This window comes from Marmota monax, unplaced genomic scaffold, assembly GCF_021218885.2.
Source record: "Marmota monax isolate L192 unplaced genomic scaffold, Marmota_monax_Labrador192_F-V1.1 WCK01_AAM20220418_F8-fsc00109, whole genome shotgun sequence".
NCBI classification, from domain to species: domain Eukaryota; kingdom Metazoa; phylum Chordata; class Mammalia; order Rodentia; family Sciuridae; genus Marmota; species Marmota monax.
In genome coordinates this window covers 6,589,571-6,605,607 of record NW_026695229.1, presented here as the reverse complement: position 1 = coordinate 6,605,607, position 16,037 = coordinate 6,589,571, and the positions used below count along the sequence as shown (strand labels likewise).

The following is a 16,037-nucleotide window of genomic DNA, read 5'->3' as shown; positions in this document are numbered from 1 at the left end:
ATTTACACTGAGCAGGAGAAGGAGGCACAATAGTCTAGGCCTTGGAAAGGATGGCTGCTGGGCACCGGCCTTTATCCTGAGGCCCCCGTCTTAAAAATAAACAAACAAAAACTGCATTTTTAAAATCTTTGAAACAATTTTATAATTTGTGAAAAAAAATTAAAAATTTCTCCCAAAGCAAGGGGAGAAACAGGACAAAAAGCAGGACAGGGAAACATGACCCAAGGCAAAGTCTCTATGAGGTGTCTTCGCAGGTGGGGGCAGAAGAGACTCCTGATGGACCCAGATGCGCTCCTGCCTGGAAACCTGTTGGCACACCTCAGTCTTCGGGCTGTTCATTGGTTCTGTTGGTCTTGGCTGGGGATTTCCACTGGAACTACTGTGCTCCTGAACAATGACTGAAGCATGGGATGAAACACAGCTGTCGAAGGCAGGAGACAATACTCTTCCTCACCCTCCTCCAACCCCTGATGCAGTGGTGGGTTGGCTCTGTGGAGGTAGCTTGGGAGGAGGAGCTGTGGTCCTCTGTGATCTCGCTACTGAGGCTGGAGGAGTCGGTTGTGCTGGGCACAGGGTGGTGCTGGGAGGTTAGGCTGGGAGGGGGTGTGTCCACGTGGACAAAGCGGAGACGAATGCCAGGCACACTGGCACTGCCACCACCCTTCTGCAGAGACAGCTTGGCCTCCTCTGGCTGCTGCTGCTGCTCACAGGGCAAGCCAAGGGCAGGCTCACTGGAGCACTTCCTGGGGTCGACCCTAGGAGGATCTGCAGGGCCTGGGCGAGGCCCTACCACCCGACGCTGCACGGGCTTCTCCTGGCATGTGCAACCCACCCCCTGGGTTCTCTGGCACTTGAGCAGGAGGTAGGTAGCCATGGCATCATCGTATTTCTTATTTGACAGGGACACCCAGATGTTATAGGGGTCGTAACCCATGTCGAACATAGTTGTTATAATGGCAGGATCCGGGTGGGTGGGGAGGGCCTCGCCAGAAGGACGGGGTGAATCTTCCTTGCCCTGGCTCAGCCATGGGTGGCTCATTATCTGTTTTAGGCTGGGCCTCTGCCTGGGGTCCACCTTCAGAATCTCAAGGATGAGGCTCTGAGCTCCCTTGGAAACATGTTCAGGAATGCCATAGGCTCCCTCCATGATCAGCCTCCTCACCTCCCCAACACTGTTTGCTATAAATGGGCGGCTCCCTGTCAGCATGACATAGAGAACCACCCCCAGGCTCCAGATGTCCGCCAGGGGGCCCTCGTATTCCTCCCTACGGACAACTTCTGGGGCAAAGTACTGGAGAGTGCCCCAGAACTTGCTCAGCTTCTGCCCGGCTGTGAATCTGGTGCTCAGGCCAAAGTCAATGAGTTTCACGGTACCACTGGCATCCAGCACGAAGTTTTTGGGCTTGAGGTCCAGGTGTGCGATGCCCTTCTCATGGCAGTACTGCACAGCACGCACCATCTGCCTGAAGAGTCTGCGGGCCTCCTCCTCAGGCATGCCACCAGGTTCCGAGATGAGGCTCCGAAGATGTCCCCCACCTGCATGCTCCATGATAATGTACATATATTTGAGGGTCTCAATGACCTGGAAGAGTCGGATCACGTTTGGGTGATCCAAGCCCGCCATTATATGGGGTTCAGACAGGAAGGGGAGGTTCCTGCCTACTTTTGCCACAACCTTCACCACAACCTCTGTCCCCGTGAGGCGATGGCGGGCAAGTTTCACCTTCCCGAAGCCCCCTTTCCCAATGTCCCGCAGAAGTTCATAATGGTCGGTGATGGCAGGCTCATAGGAGCCCGGCCCTGGTCTCTCTACACTGCTCTCACTGCTCTCACTACTCTCACTGCTGCTACTAAAATGGAACACCATCTTAGGATGCTAGCTTAAAAAAAAAATAATAAACCAAAACAAATAGCTAAAATAAAAAAGCCCCCAAAATGAAAGCAAAGAAACAAAAGGAAAAAAAAATCAAATCAAAAAACCCAGAAGACCACAACCACCAATCGCTAATCACCAACCACCAGCCACCAACCACCACAAAATGCACTAACTATCTGGGAGTCCGACAGGTCACCACCAAGAGCTTCCTGTACATATGGACAAAAACCCAGTGGTGGCCACTCTCTTATATACCTGCTCTTTGAAATTCCCTCACAATGGCCATGCTGAACCAAGCCCACCCTTTTTACCTTATAAGGACAAAAGTCAAGCTGAACCAGGGCCCGCCCTTATCCCCTTATAAGGACAAAACACCACCCTGAACCAAGGGCCCTACCCTCATCTCCTTATAAGGGAACAAGCCAAGCTGAACCAAGGGCCCCACCCTGATCTCATCATAAGGACACAAACCACACTGAACCAAGGGCCATGAGAAACATCAAAGTCCTGCACATGTCAAAACTTCTCTGGTATAAGCACTTCTCCTAGCCTATGAACTATCTTAAGTGAGAACAGGGGTGGATCTTATTTAATTTTAGATGCCCAGAGCCTAATATAGAATTTAACCCCTTGGAGATTTCCCTTAATGTTGATTCATTGTCCAACTGGGTGGACAAATAGACAGATGGAGAGATAAAGAGGTAGGTGGAGAGATGGACGATGGATGGAGGGAAGGAAGGAAGCATGAATAGTTAGATGTATGATTGTGATACTGGTCTTGAAAGTCAGGATGGGGTATTTGTTCCCCTGGGGTGTTGAAGATTAAATACCTGAGAAATGCTGAGGCAAGAGTAAAATGTAAATTTTATTTAAGAGAAGCGAGAGGGTAGGGAGGGTAGGGAACCCAGAGTTGGTGCCCATGGGAGTGGGCCTGTCCTACCCCTTTATAGATTTATGGTTTCCTTTCTTCCCATGCCTACATGACCAAAAGGCGGAAAACAGCTATTCAGGGGGTGCTTGCTTGTATTGGAAAGTCCCACCTTTCCCCTCCTTCAGAGGTGTTAGCAACTGCTTGATGGGGGAAATGCTATCTATTATTTCCCTTTTTTTGATAATTTCTTTTGCCACTAAGTTGGTTGGCAGGCTGGATAGATGGATGGATAGGAGGATGTAGTGTTTTGAGCAGTGCCTGATACCCATATAATACATTTTAACTGTATATTTCTGTTGCCTTATAGCATAGAAATACCTTAGTTTCATACACTGAAGAATATGTCTAAAAATTCTCACTCATTTAACTTATTTTAATACTGTACATGAAATATTGTTTTCCTCATGATAGAAAAAATGTATGCATCATTTTACATGTGCTTTGTCTGTGCCGAGAACCTAACTATTCATGCACTCTGCATAAAACCTGCCACCTTATGTGACAATGCTAAACATTAATCCTTTCAAAAAACAAACAATTATTTGGCACAAACTGCCATGTACAGATCTGTTTTTTCCTCAAGAACATTAGATTTTCAAGTATGGGAGTGGAAGAGGCTTCCACTATCATCAAGATCTGTTTTGGATACTATGGTTGAATAGCAAACTGCCTCAAAAATTAGTAGTGAATTATGGTTACAGGTTCTGTTGGGTCAGAAATTAGGACAGAGTACAGGGAGATGTCTTGCCTCTGCTTCATGTTCTTTGGTATCTCATCTAGGAAGACTCAGAGACATGAGGGGGACTTGATGGCTGGAGGCTAGAATCATTGGGAGTCTCCATTCACATGTCTGGCACCTGAGCTGAGATGTCTTGCACACTGAGCTCTGCAAGATCTTTGACCAGAGTGCATATATGAGTCCTCTCCATGCATCTGTGTGTCCTCCAAACATGGCAGCCTCAGGATAGTTTAACATATAAGTTGACAGCTTGTAGCTCCAGTACAAGGGTTCCAATGGGCAAGGCAAAAGTCTCATTGCTTCTTATCATCCAGCCTTGGTGGTCACATAGTACCACCTCCATCATATTTTATTGTTTGAAGTAGTTACAAGTCTATCCGTGTTTCCAGGCAGGAGACATAAGGATAGCCTTATGACGTAAGGATAGCTTTAACCTAAGAAGGGCCTTAGCCTTAGTAACTCCATTTTGAAATAAAACTTCAGTCCCCACCAGGCATGCCTATGGAGCCCTCCAATATGGTCATTAGGCATAGCCTGATAAAATAAGTCACCTTCCACAACCCTGATAAAACTCAGAGTGAAGTCTCTGTCATTTGCCTTTGCCCTGATAAACACAAAAGACAAGAGTTCAGGACGGAGACCACCAGATGAAATGGCTTGACCTCAGAATGAAAGACATCACAGAGAAACCTGGTAACAGCTGATAGGGATTGAAAGGGCGGTCAGAAGCCCTCAGATTTAGCATAAATGATGGAGCAAAGGAACAGACATTCAGCCATCCAACACTGAAGCACACAAGCCTGAGAGCCTGACATCTCAACTCTTCTCATCTGCCTAATCCTCTGCCTTGTCCTCACTGCTTTCCAACTGTACAGCAGCTTTCTCCTCACCCAGCCATGAACTCCACCCCAGGAAAAGCCTCTATTGGTTCTTGACCTGGTTGCTGCAGTCTGAGTGTGCTTCTGCTGGACTTAAGATCTAAGACTTAAGACTTTCAATCTAGCACTTAAGCTCAGCATGCAGAAGGAATGTCTGTAATAGGTCTGTCATGATTAAGTGTGTTTGCAGTGCTTGGAATTAGCTTAGAATTGTTTGTTTTGAATTGATCATGACTATTGCAATGCCCAGCATTAAGGATTGTCATTCCTTGATTAATAACCTATAGAGTGAAATTGTACCAAGTGATTTGAGTAAATAAAATTTAGAAACGGCAGAAGTCCATGGACATTCTTTATCTCTCCCCTCAACTACAGATGTCTCACTTTTGCCATCACAACACATGAACCTCACATCTTGATGGGAGGCATGTAAAAGAGTTTTACAGCCATTTTTAAAACCCCTCATCCATCCCTAAGTGTTAGAAACTTAAGCCTAGCATCTTTATAGAAGATAAACTTAATTTATTCCATCACCCTTTGGGTCTCATTTTCATTGACATATATCATTCACTTTTTGTGAGAGATCAGATCTTTAGCCTCCCCATCACATCTGGAATGTGCTGGCAACATGGTGGCAAGAAAACTCTACCTCCTTTCCTGAATTTAGTGCTTATCATGGATTATGCCAATTTGAGAGAGGAACCCTTGGCAGTGACTGGACCAGTAGTAGGGAATCTTCCTAATGTTTTGAACACTGACAGAACCCAGGTTCCGTTCAGGGCAGAGAAGTTGGGCAGAGAATAACAGGCTGCAACTGGGCAAGCATGCCCAAAGCAGCGATCCACCCAAACTTCCACTTATCCCAGAGCACTGCTTTTCCTTAGGATCCTGTCCATTGTGATAGACCCAACCTGATCTTTTTTAAAATTGGGAGCAATCTCACCACAAAGCCATGAAAAAGATAATTTCGGCTTTACTATAAATTACTGCAAATTCTGAACCTGCTTGGAATGCCTGCCCGTGCCTTGAACTCACCCATGCCTGGCTCTCTGACCAGATAGCAGCCCTCTCTGAAACTTAGTGACACCTCATAAATATTGGCCTTCCCTGGCCAGACAACGACCCTCTCTGAGACTCTAATGGTCCTCATAAATTCTGATGTTGGGGCCAGCAAAAAATATAAACTACCATTAGTGTGATGCTTGTCAGAGTTCTGTTATCTGTAACCCCCCTTTGTGTAACTTTCTGGGCTATAAAGCTGGGCTGAAGGAAAGCTGGGGTGCTGTCTTGTTCCCGCTGTTTTGGAAGGGAAAGGCAGCCCGGCCGGTCAAAAAAATAAGCTTGCTTTAATTTGATTTTAATTGGAGTCAGTGGTCTTTTCTTGCACCCTGGTCTAACATTTTGGAGGCCCCAGCGAGATGACCCTGCCTGACCAGATCACAAGACCAGACTGCTGGAAATTCTGAAGCCAGCCTTCGCTCCAGGGCTCCGGGCTGGAGAGCCACTGTAGGGGGTGCGCAACTTGAGACATTCCAAGGCCTCGGAGTGATCCTTTGGTCCCCGGAGCACTGCGGCGAACTGCCGCACTAAAACTATCAGCAAGCACCTGGTGGAGGAGGCCTCCATAGGTAAGTGGCGCCTTTATAACATCTGGTATCCGGTTAAGGGAGATGTCTTCTGATGACAGAGAGGTGGCCTGGCGAGGCTCACACATACTCCTGTCCGGACAGTAACGAGAAATCGTTCTGTCCTCTGTTCTTTTCTGTAGGAAATTCCTCTGGAAGGGTAGAGAGGTGCCGACGGGCACGCATGCGCTCCTACCCCGGAGCTTTGGCAAGACATTGCATTGCTCCTCTGTTTTTCTGTTTCGGCGCCGGGTTTCTGTTTTCTTGTGTTTTGTTCTGTGTTCTATATGTTTTTTTGTTTGTTTGTTTTTGTGCGTTTTGTTGTGTGATTTCTGTGGTAAAAACTTAAGGATATTGGACGTGAAAATGGGTAATAAAGTGTTGAGAGCCACAGCCAAAGGGGCCCCAGCAAACTTCCAGCTGCCAGCAAACTTCCAGCTGCTGGCTGATGATTGGCTCACAGCGGCCCCAGCAACATCTAGCTGATTGGCTCCTCTGCGGTGATGCTCATTGGGCTGTTTCCCTGCCTTTTCAGACCACAGAGCTGCTCATTGGGGGACTTTTTTGGCTCCGCCCACGTGACCCAGCCAATCGGCCTCAAGAGCAGGAGGATTGTGGGAGGTGGAGAGAAGCTTGTGGGGGAGAGAGAGGCTTGTGAAAAGCCGGTGGTGGCAGTTGAGGCTCTGAGGGTTTTTCCTGAGAGGCTGTTTTGTTTGGCGTGTGTGGTTCTAAAAATAAAGTTAGTTTCTTTTGACAAGTGGCTCCTGATTGTGCCCAGCCAGACTGCGGCATTTGGTGGCCCGTACGGGGAGCGACTGAGGGTAAGTGAAACTGCTCACCCCTGAGGGCAGGGCGAGAGGATGGGTAGCCATTTTAAGATTCCTCTTTTATTTTGCTTCACTTTTGTTTTAAGTTGCCTGTCCCTGGAGATGAGTGAGACGGAAGAAAAACCGCTCACATCTGAGGAAAAACTATTTACGTCTGAGGAACAGATAGGGAGAAAGGACGGATGCACATGTCAGGAGGATAGAAAGGCTATAATGACTTTTTGTTGTTCCCTTTTTATTTCATTCTGTCTCGGTTTTGTTTGGCGTCATCTTGTTGGGTTGTATTATAGTAGAAATACGAGATCAGAAATTAGTAAAAAACAAACTGAAAGAGTGTTAAGTAAATTGTTAGAGGAAGGAGGCATCCCAGTAAAATCAAGAGCAGTCAGGGCATACGTTGATACAATACAAAAATGTAGCCCATGGCTTTTTAAGGAGGAGTTGTTAAATATATCACAATGGAACCATCATGGTGAAGATTTAAAAAGAATAGAAAAGAAAAGCCCAGGGACTCTGCCAGTTGGCACATTGCCATTGTGGACGTTCATATCTTGTTTGCTTAGTCCAAAGCCTTCAGTTCAGACAATGGTAGAGGAAGGAGAAGACATAATGATTCAAGTAAAAGAGAAGGTCTCTCAAGTTAGTCAGACAGAGGAAAAGATTCAAGTAAAAGAGAAGGCCTCTCAAGCTAGTCAGACAGAGAAAGAAAGTGTAAAACAGAAAAAGCCATCAGGGGGAAAGTTACAACAGGAGACTGCTACTAACACCTTTCTATCACCAGAGGGCGTAAGTGTCCAACCAACAGCACCACCTCCATATGCTGGGAGGCCCCCAACCCCCGCAGTTGATAGTTGGGATCCTGAGACAAGATCTCAAATATTAACATGCCCTGTATTTGAGGCAGGAGGGCAGCGATTTTACCAAGTTTTAAATTTCAAAACAGTGAAGCAGCTAAAAGAGGCTGTAACAACCTATGGTCCTCAAGCACCCTTCACTGTAAGCTTGGTCGAATCCATTAACAACTTGAACATGACGCCAGCAGATTGGGCTAATATGTGTAAAGCTGTGCTAAATGGAGGACAATACCTGTTATGGAAGGTTGCCAATGAGGAATTTTGCAAGGAGACGGCTAGGCGAAATGCAGCAGCTGGTTATCCTCAGAGAAATCTAGATATGTTGTTAGGAAAGGGACCTTATGAGGATCAGCAGCAACAAATTGCATATGATCCTGGTGTATATGCACAAATTGCTGTAGATGCAATTAAGGCATGGAAGACTTTACAAGGACATGGAGGTTTACAAGGTCAATTATCTAAGGTAATACAAGGAGCTAATGAACCTTATGCTGAATTTGTAGATAGGCTTATTCAAACAGCTACCAGAGTTTTTGGGAATACAGAACAAGCAATGCCATTACTAAAACACCTGGCTTATGAGCAAGCGAATCGTTGGTGCAGAGATATCATTAGACCATGGAAACATGAAGATTTAAACACATATATTAAATTATGTAGAGACATTAATGAACAAGAGCAAGTCGTGGCAGCTGCAGTAAAACAGGCTTTAGATGCCAGAGACATTAATGAACAAGGGCAAATTGTGGCAGCTGCAGTAAAACAGGCTTTAGATGCCAGGCCAAGAACATGCTACAATTGTGAACAAACAGGACATTTTAAAAGGAATTGCCCCATTGGAGGAGGGTTTAACAAAACTAGGTATCAAAGGAGTAGAATACCAGGTATTTGCCCACGATGCCGTAGAGGGAGACATTGGGCTAATGAATGCCATTCTCAAACCACCATAGAGGGTACTCCATTATCAAAAAACGAACAAGGACCAGGTGTTTATCCACGATATCGTGGAGAAAGGCATCGGGCTCCATTGCCAAAAAACGGACAGGGGGGCCCAATGCTCCGGGGCCCAAAACCACAAATATACGGAGCACTGGAGGAACCCAGCAACCCCATCAGGGTAGTGCCCAGGACACATTGTCCATCAGATCCCTCATCAGACAAACCAGAGGGAGCGCAGGGTTGGACATCTGCGCCTCCGCCAGAGCAGTACTAACTCCAGAGATGGGAGTTCAAATCATTCCCACAGGGGTGAAAGGACCTCTTCCCAAAGGAACAGTAGGCTTATTATTGGGACGCAGCTCTTCTACTCTAAAAGGACTTATGATAAGTCCTGGGGTAATTGATCCCGATTATGAAGGTGAAATAAAAATTATAGCCAGTTCTCCAAAGGGTATATCAGTAATTTCACCAGGAGATAGAATAGCACAGTTACTAATAATACCCAGCCTACATGATAAATTTTCCAGTCGTACTGTAGAAAGAGGTTCCAAGGGATTAGGCTCCACAGGTGTAGATTGGGCTATGCTTTCTTTAAATTTAGATTCTCGCCCCATGCTAAAACTAAATATTCAAGGACATGAATTTAATGGGCTACTGGATACAGGTGCAGACCTTAGCATCATCTCTCGTCAAGAATGGCCAAAACATTGGCCATTACAACAAGCCACTCAAACGCTTCGAGGCCTAGGAGTGGCAACTAATCCCCATAGAAGTGCAATGGTATTAGATTGGAAGGATCCTGAAGGATGTGAAGGAACTATACAGCCATATGTATTGGATCATCTTCCCGTAAATTTATGGGGACGAGATGTCCTAGATCAATTAGGTTTGACATTAACAAATAACATCAACCAAAATGCACCCACTATTATGACTAGACAAGGTTTTAGGAAAGGAAAAAGATTAGAAAAACAAGAACAAGGTATAGCAGCACCAATACAAATAGATCAAGGAACAGACAGACATGGGTTGGATTTTCAGAAAGGGCCACTGAGACAATAAAAATTACTTGGAAATCAGAAAGACCAGTATGGGTTCCTCAGTGGCCCCTGACTAAAGAAAAGATACAAGCAGCCCATGACCTGGTCAAACAACAATTAGCAGAAGGACATATACAACCTTCTGTATCTCCCCATAATACTCCCATTTTTGTCATCAAAAAGAAATCTGGCAAATGGAGATTATTGCAAGATTTAAGAGCCATTAATAATGAGATGGTTATTATGGGACCTGCTCAATCAGGGATTCCTCAGTTGTCTGCTTTGCCAAAAACCTGGTATGTTTTAGTTATAGATATTAAAGATTGTTTTTTTTCCATTCCAATTCATCCTGAGGATAGTCCACGTTTTGCATTTACTATCCCTGCACTGAATCATGAAGGTCCTGATCAGAGATATGAATGGAAAGTACTCCCTCAAGGGATGGCTAACAGCCCAACTATGTGTCAAATTTATGTTAAAAAAGTAATCCAGCCACTTAGAAATCAAAATCCTGAACTACAAATATTTCACTATATGGATGATGTATTATTAGCACACAAAGATAAAAACACATTGCTAGAATGTTATGCCACACTTACAAACTTATTAAAAAATTATAATCTAGAGATAGCAATAGATAAAGTACAATTAAATTTTCCAATCAATTATTTAGGAGTTCTATTATCCTCAACCATGGTCCGTCCACCAAAAATTCAAATACGAGTAGATCAACTCAAATCACTTAATGACTTTCAAAAGTTATTAGGAGACATAAATTGGATAAGGCCTTATTTAGGTATACCAACAGGAGAGTTGGGACCTTTATTTGATATCCTAAAAGGTCCATCAGATCCAAATTCACCCCGAATGTTAACGCCTGAAGCAAGAAAGGCATTAAAAATCATTGAAACATATATGGAAAATATGCATTTGGCTAGAATTGATATAAGTTTGCCTTTATTATTTATTGTACTACCAACAAAAAATATTCCTACAGGAGTATTTTGGCAAGAAGGTCCATTATTATGGATACATTTATCTTATTCTCCTAACACTATTCTTACTAGGTATCCTGAGGCTGTAGGACAATTAATACTCAAAGGAATAAAAGCAGCAAAGGGAGTGTTTGGAATTTCTCCCAATAAAATTATTACCCCATATACTATGAATCAAATTGATGAGTTAGCTAATGAGTTAAATACTTGGGCAATAATCATGTGCAAATCTAATGTTTCATTTGATAACCACTTACCATCTAATCCTTTATTGTCTTTTTGGTCATTGCATCCTGTAATTTTTCCAAAAATGACAAGAAAAACACCTATCATGAATGCTCCAAATATATTCACTGATGGGTCAAATAATGGTACAGCAGCAGTAGTTACCCCTGATCAAACTTTTACATTTTTAGTACCCAAACAATCAGCTCAAAAGGTAGAGCTTAATGCAGTTTTACAAGCTTTTGTGATGTTTAAAGATTCTGTATTTAATTTATTTTCTGATAGTCAGTATGTAGTTAATGCTATAGTATCTCTTGAAGATGCTGGTAGGATTTCCCCTTCCTCTACTGTTTTCTCTTTGTTTTCCACTATACAAAGTCTAATCTGGGACAGAAAAGATCCATTCTTTATAGGACATATCAGGGCACATACAGGATTGCCTGGAGCCCTTAGTTTGGGCAATGATTTAGCAGATAAAACTACACATGACATACATATTTTCTCTACACTAGAAGAAGCTATAAATTTTCATAAAAAGTTCCATGTCAATGCTGATACTTTACAAAAGCACTTTAAAATAACTAAGGAACAAGCTAGACAAATAATAAAACAATGTCAAAATTGTGTGACCTTTTTACCACAAGTTAATCTTGGAGTCAATCCTAGAGGATTGATACCTAACCATATTTGGCAGATGGACGTCACACACTTGCCAGAATTTGGACAATTAAAATATTTGCATGTTACAGTTGATACTTCTTCTGGATTTTTGATGGGCTCCCTTCATGCCGGAGAGAAAACTAAAGATGTTATAGCTCATTGCTTACAAAATTTTGCCACTGTGGGTGTTCCAAAACAGTTAAAAACAGATAATGCCCCTGGTTATACTTCTACCTCTTTTAAACAATTTTGCTCAACATTTGGCATTACTCATATAACAGGAATCCCATACAATCCACAGGGACAAGGCATAGTTGAAAGAGCTCATCAAACTATTAAAATGTACTTATTAAAGCAAAAAGAAGGAATTGGGAAGGGGTATATATTCCCCAAAGATAAACTTAAAATAACCCTTTTTACTCTAAACTTTTTAAATTTGGATTCATCAGGACTTAGTGCTGCGGAAAGGCATATGTGTCCAAAAAATGTGCATAAGCCCAAGGTACTTTGGAAGGATATTCTAACAGGACAATGGAAAGGTCCTGACCCAGTAATTGTCTGGAGTCGGGGGTCTGTTTATGTGTTTCCACAGGGAGAACAGCAGCCGATTTGGATTCCAGAAAGATTAACTAAAGCGATTTCTACAGACCAAAAAGAAGATGATTTGGCTCAAATCCATAACAACTGATATCCAAAACTCCAGTTTGGCTATTCTTACATCTGCAACAGAACCAGGATGCTTTTTTCAATATCTATTTTATTATTGCCCTTTGCCATATCATGAAGTTCTATTTTGTTTTTTGAGCTCATACAGACCTAGGTTAATGTTTTGCTGATCAGTTCTATTTTTTGACTATAGAGTTTTTAAACATTGCAATGGAGATTTCACCTGTAAAAAGTTATAAGGCCTTTACTATAATGTTATGTGTTGTATGTATTATATTATGTGTGCACACTTGTGTTTTGTGTTATATGTTTGAATGTACGTATGTCCATATATCATATATGATGAGCGCTCATGATAAAATGGATCCAAATATTTTTTTTCCACGTGATTTATATGGTTTAATTTAAATTGGGTAAACAACTGTTGAGGATTGTTTTAATATGTAAACAAAAAAGAAGGTTAACAAATCTGTTTGTTTACTTTCACCTTTCCTTTTCATTATATTTAATAATTCTCTTAAAGATAATGTAAATTGTTAAGAAAATTGTTTTCTTTTAGTGCCTTATGGAATGTTATATAATTTTTTCTTTAGCCATTATTGCCAGAATTCCTATCTTCATCCCAGTGCCCGTGAAGACAATGTAAATTGTTAAGAAAATTGTTTTCTTTTAGTGCCTTCTGTAATGTTACATAATTTTTTCTTTAGCCATTATTGCCAGAATTCCTATCTTCATCCCAGTGCTGGTGAAGTCAAAGATAAAACCAATCTACAGCTTCTACAATAGCCATCACTGAACTGCTTGCAGAACTTGCCTGGACACATTGTGAGCTCACCTGTATGCATTGTGAACTATCTGTTGGTGCAGTGACTTGTGGTAGTGTTGGGGTATTTTTGCTGATGATGTCATTGGTGGTACAATTTTTCCAAAAGGAGCCGTCAATTGGCATGGTGTATCTTCCTCCCTTCTGCTTGTCATGATCGTCCAGCTAAAATTTGGGGGCCAACAGAGGTGAGGCAAAGAACCTCACCCCCCCGCTGGTACAAAGACCTCTCCACAGGTGTGGCTGTATACTGGACCGGTAGTCAGTGACGGGTAAGATCCAATTGCAATTGTACCAACCTAAGGACCATATGTACTATTGGACAACCTAAGGCAGGCACCGTCCCTAAGCCACATGCTTGTTGTTTAAACAGAGAGGGGGAGATGTTGAGAGCCACAGCCGAAGGGGCCCCAGCAAACTTCCAGCTGCCAGCAAACTTCCAGCTGCCGGCTGATGATTGGCTCACAGCGGCCCCAGCAACATCTAGCTGATTGGCTCCTCTGCGGTGATGCTCATTGGGCTGTTTCCCTGCCCTTTCAGACCACGGAGCTGCTCATTGGGGGACTTTTTTGGCTCCACCCACGTGACCCAGCCAATCGGCCTCAAAAGCAGGAGGATTGTGGGAGGTGGAGAGAAGCTTGTGTGGGAGAGAGAGGTGTGGAAAGCCGGTGGTGGCAGTTGAGGCTCTGAGGGTTTTTCCTGAGAGGCTGTTTTGTTTGGCGTGTGTGGTTCTAAAAATAAAGTTAGTTTCTTTTGACAAGTGGCTCCTGATTGTGCCCAGCCAGACTGCGGCAGATACAGATGTTTGGGAATTCTGGAAATGAACTCCAAAATTACCAATAGTTACAGCAAGCTAAGGAGACAGTAGAGAATACATTGAAGTGAATAAAAAAGGAAAACAATGTTCAAAATTAATAGATGTCAACAAAAGCAGTATTTAGCAAGGAGTTTATAGACATAGAGTTGGAGAAGGAAGAAGAGGAGCAGGAAGGAAGAATATAGAGTATACTAGAGAAGAGCAAAGAGTAAAATGAGCAGAAGGAAGGAGACAAATGTTTACAGGAGCAAACAATGAAATAGATCATAGAAATGAGGAGAAAACTAAAAGGAAGCTTATAAAAGAAAGAAAAGTGACAAATTTTAGCTTTAGTAACAGAAAAGACAAAAAAAACAGCAGACTAACTTTTTCATTTTTGTACTGGCCTTTCAAAAGTAGAAGAATGCTGAAATGGTGACTCAGAGAAGTCCATGTTGTAGCAGCTCCCAAAGAGTGAATTAAACCTGTTCTGCAACAACAAACCTAGGGAATCATGGGGGAAAGCAGAGCAGCAATTCTGTGAGTTGAAATGAAATTCTGTGATAGCAAATGAAAAATACTGGTTTCTCGAGTAGAAATAAAATGAAGAAAGGCAAAGTTAATGGCACTGTCAGGCATACTGTTACCCAGTGAGGGGAGGGGAAGCACTACTCTAAAAAACTGAAAACTATTCTCCCACCAGGCTTTTCTTAAAACATTACTAACATATTCACAGTTAGAGCAGAGAACAAATTCAGAAAAGTTGAGCTGTGACCTGGACATGAGAAAGTCCTAGAACTCTGGCTGGAATGAAAACTGGGCACTTCTTTAGCAGAGCTGAATTGAGCCTCCCTAGTTGAGGAAGTTCAGTGGGGAAGCATCAACAGCTCAAAGGGACTCAAATTTCCTGAGTCAGCAGACTAGGAACTCTTGTAGTTTACCATTATTTTCAGAAATCGCTCTTGTTGTTTTTGCTCCTTTTTCTTTTTGTCCTATATTTGGTATACGTGCTTTTTGAATATCAAGGACCAAAGAGCCACTTGGCTCTACACTTCACTGGATTAGTGGGTGACCAAACTGAGAGCAAGTCTAAGGATGGGACAGAGACTGGGACTCGATCTAAGGAGAAACAAAGACCAGTTGATTAGTCTGCAAAGTGAATAACAAAGGGCATATACATTTGACAGTTTCATCTTTGGGATAAAGAGTGTGGCTGTTGGTTGGGGCAGCACAGATCATGGCCAGGTGGAATGTCCCATCTCCCCTATCCTCAGAAGAGGCTGGAATATAGAATGGTGTTCCACACACATTTCCTCAACACAAGGACAGGGATTCTTGGAGTGAGGGGTATAGTTTAATTCAGATCAGTCTACAGGTGGAGAAGTTGAAATTGGCCAGCTTCCATTTCACACATAAACTTTCACCCCAGACACAACAACAAAGCTATTTTGAGAGTGAAACTTGTCCTTCCCATCCCCAACTCCAGGCAAGGAGGGGTCTGGATTCAGCAGACACACTTACATGACAAGTTTAGGCAATTTGGGTCAGAGCCAAAAGATATTACGGGTATGATATTTGCATATTTGAGACTTCCTCACACTTGGTAATTTCAATAATTGAAACACCAGATGCAAAATCCTATTTCATAAACTTCAGGAAGAACTAATCTGAACTTCTGTATGAAAATTATTGCATTAACAGATTGATATAAACATACTCATTTCCTCCAGTACACAGTCATCATTTCCCATTTCAGCCCCTCTTCCTCACCCACTTTATTCACCCCCATTTTAACCTGTTTTCCTTCCATTATTCACCCTTTTTCTTTCTTCTTTTTCTCTTCTTTCTTTTTATCCATCTTCAAATTCAGTTTGGTACACAGTTATTAATGTGTACATTTTCAGCTAGTTCTATGCTAATCCTCACCTATGTTCCTCCTAGATTAATAGTTATAGATATCATTAGTGATTACATTCACAGAGTATGTTGATATATGGTTTACTCTGTCCTTTCAAAGAAGCATTGAGGGTTGTTAAAAATTGGATCACATCTCACCAGATGTGTTGAAGATAAGATATACTTCCAGCACAGGAAAGGATCCCACAGGAAGAGGCATTCATCTCAACAGATGTTTAAATCTAGAACTTCTGAAACCATTAGGAA

General features: G+C 42.7%; 1 protein-coding gene across 1 annotated transcript; it reads right to left on the bottom strand.

Moving 5' to 3' along the window:
* Positions 1 to 376: 376 nt before the first annotated feature.
* LOC124088317 (sperm motility kinase-like) lies at positions 377 to 1,867 on the bottom strand. The gene has a single exon (XM_046437847.1). It carries the CDS (start codon positions 1,865 to 1,867, stop codon positions 377 to 379), a length of 1,491 nt encoding a protein of 496 aa, XP_046293803.1.
* Positions 1,868 to 16,037: the final 14,170 nt, after the last annotated feature.

What these genes read in the sequence shown, in the direction of transcription:
- LOC124088317 (XM_046437847.1), bottom strand. Translation starts at nt 1,867, where the DNA reads ATGGTGTTCCATTTTAGTAGCAGCAGTGAGAGTAGTGAGAGCAGTGAG.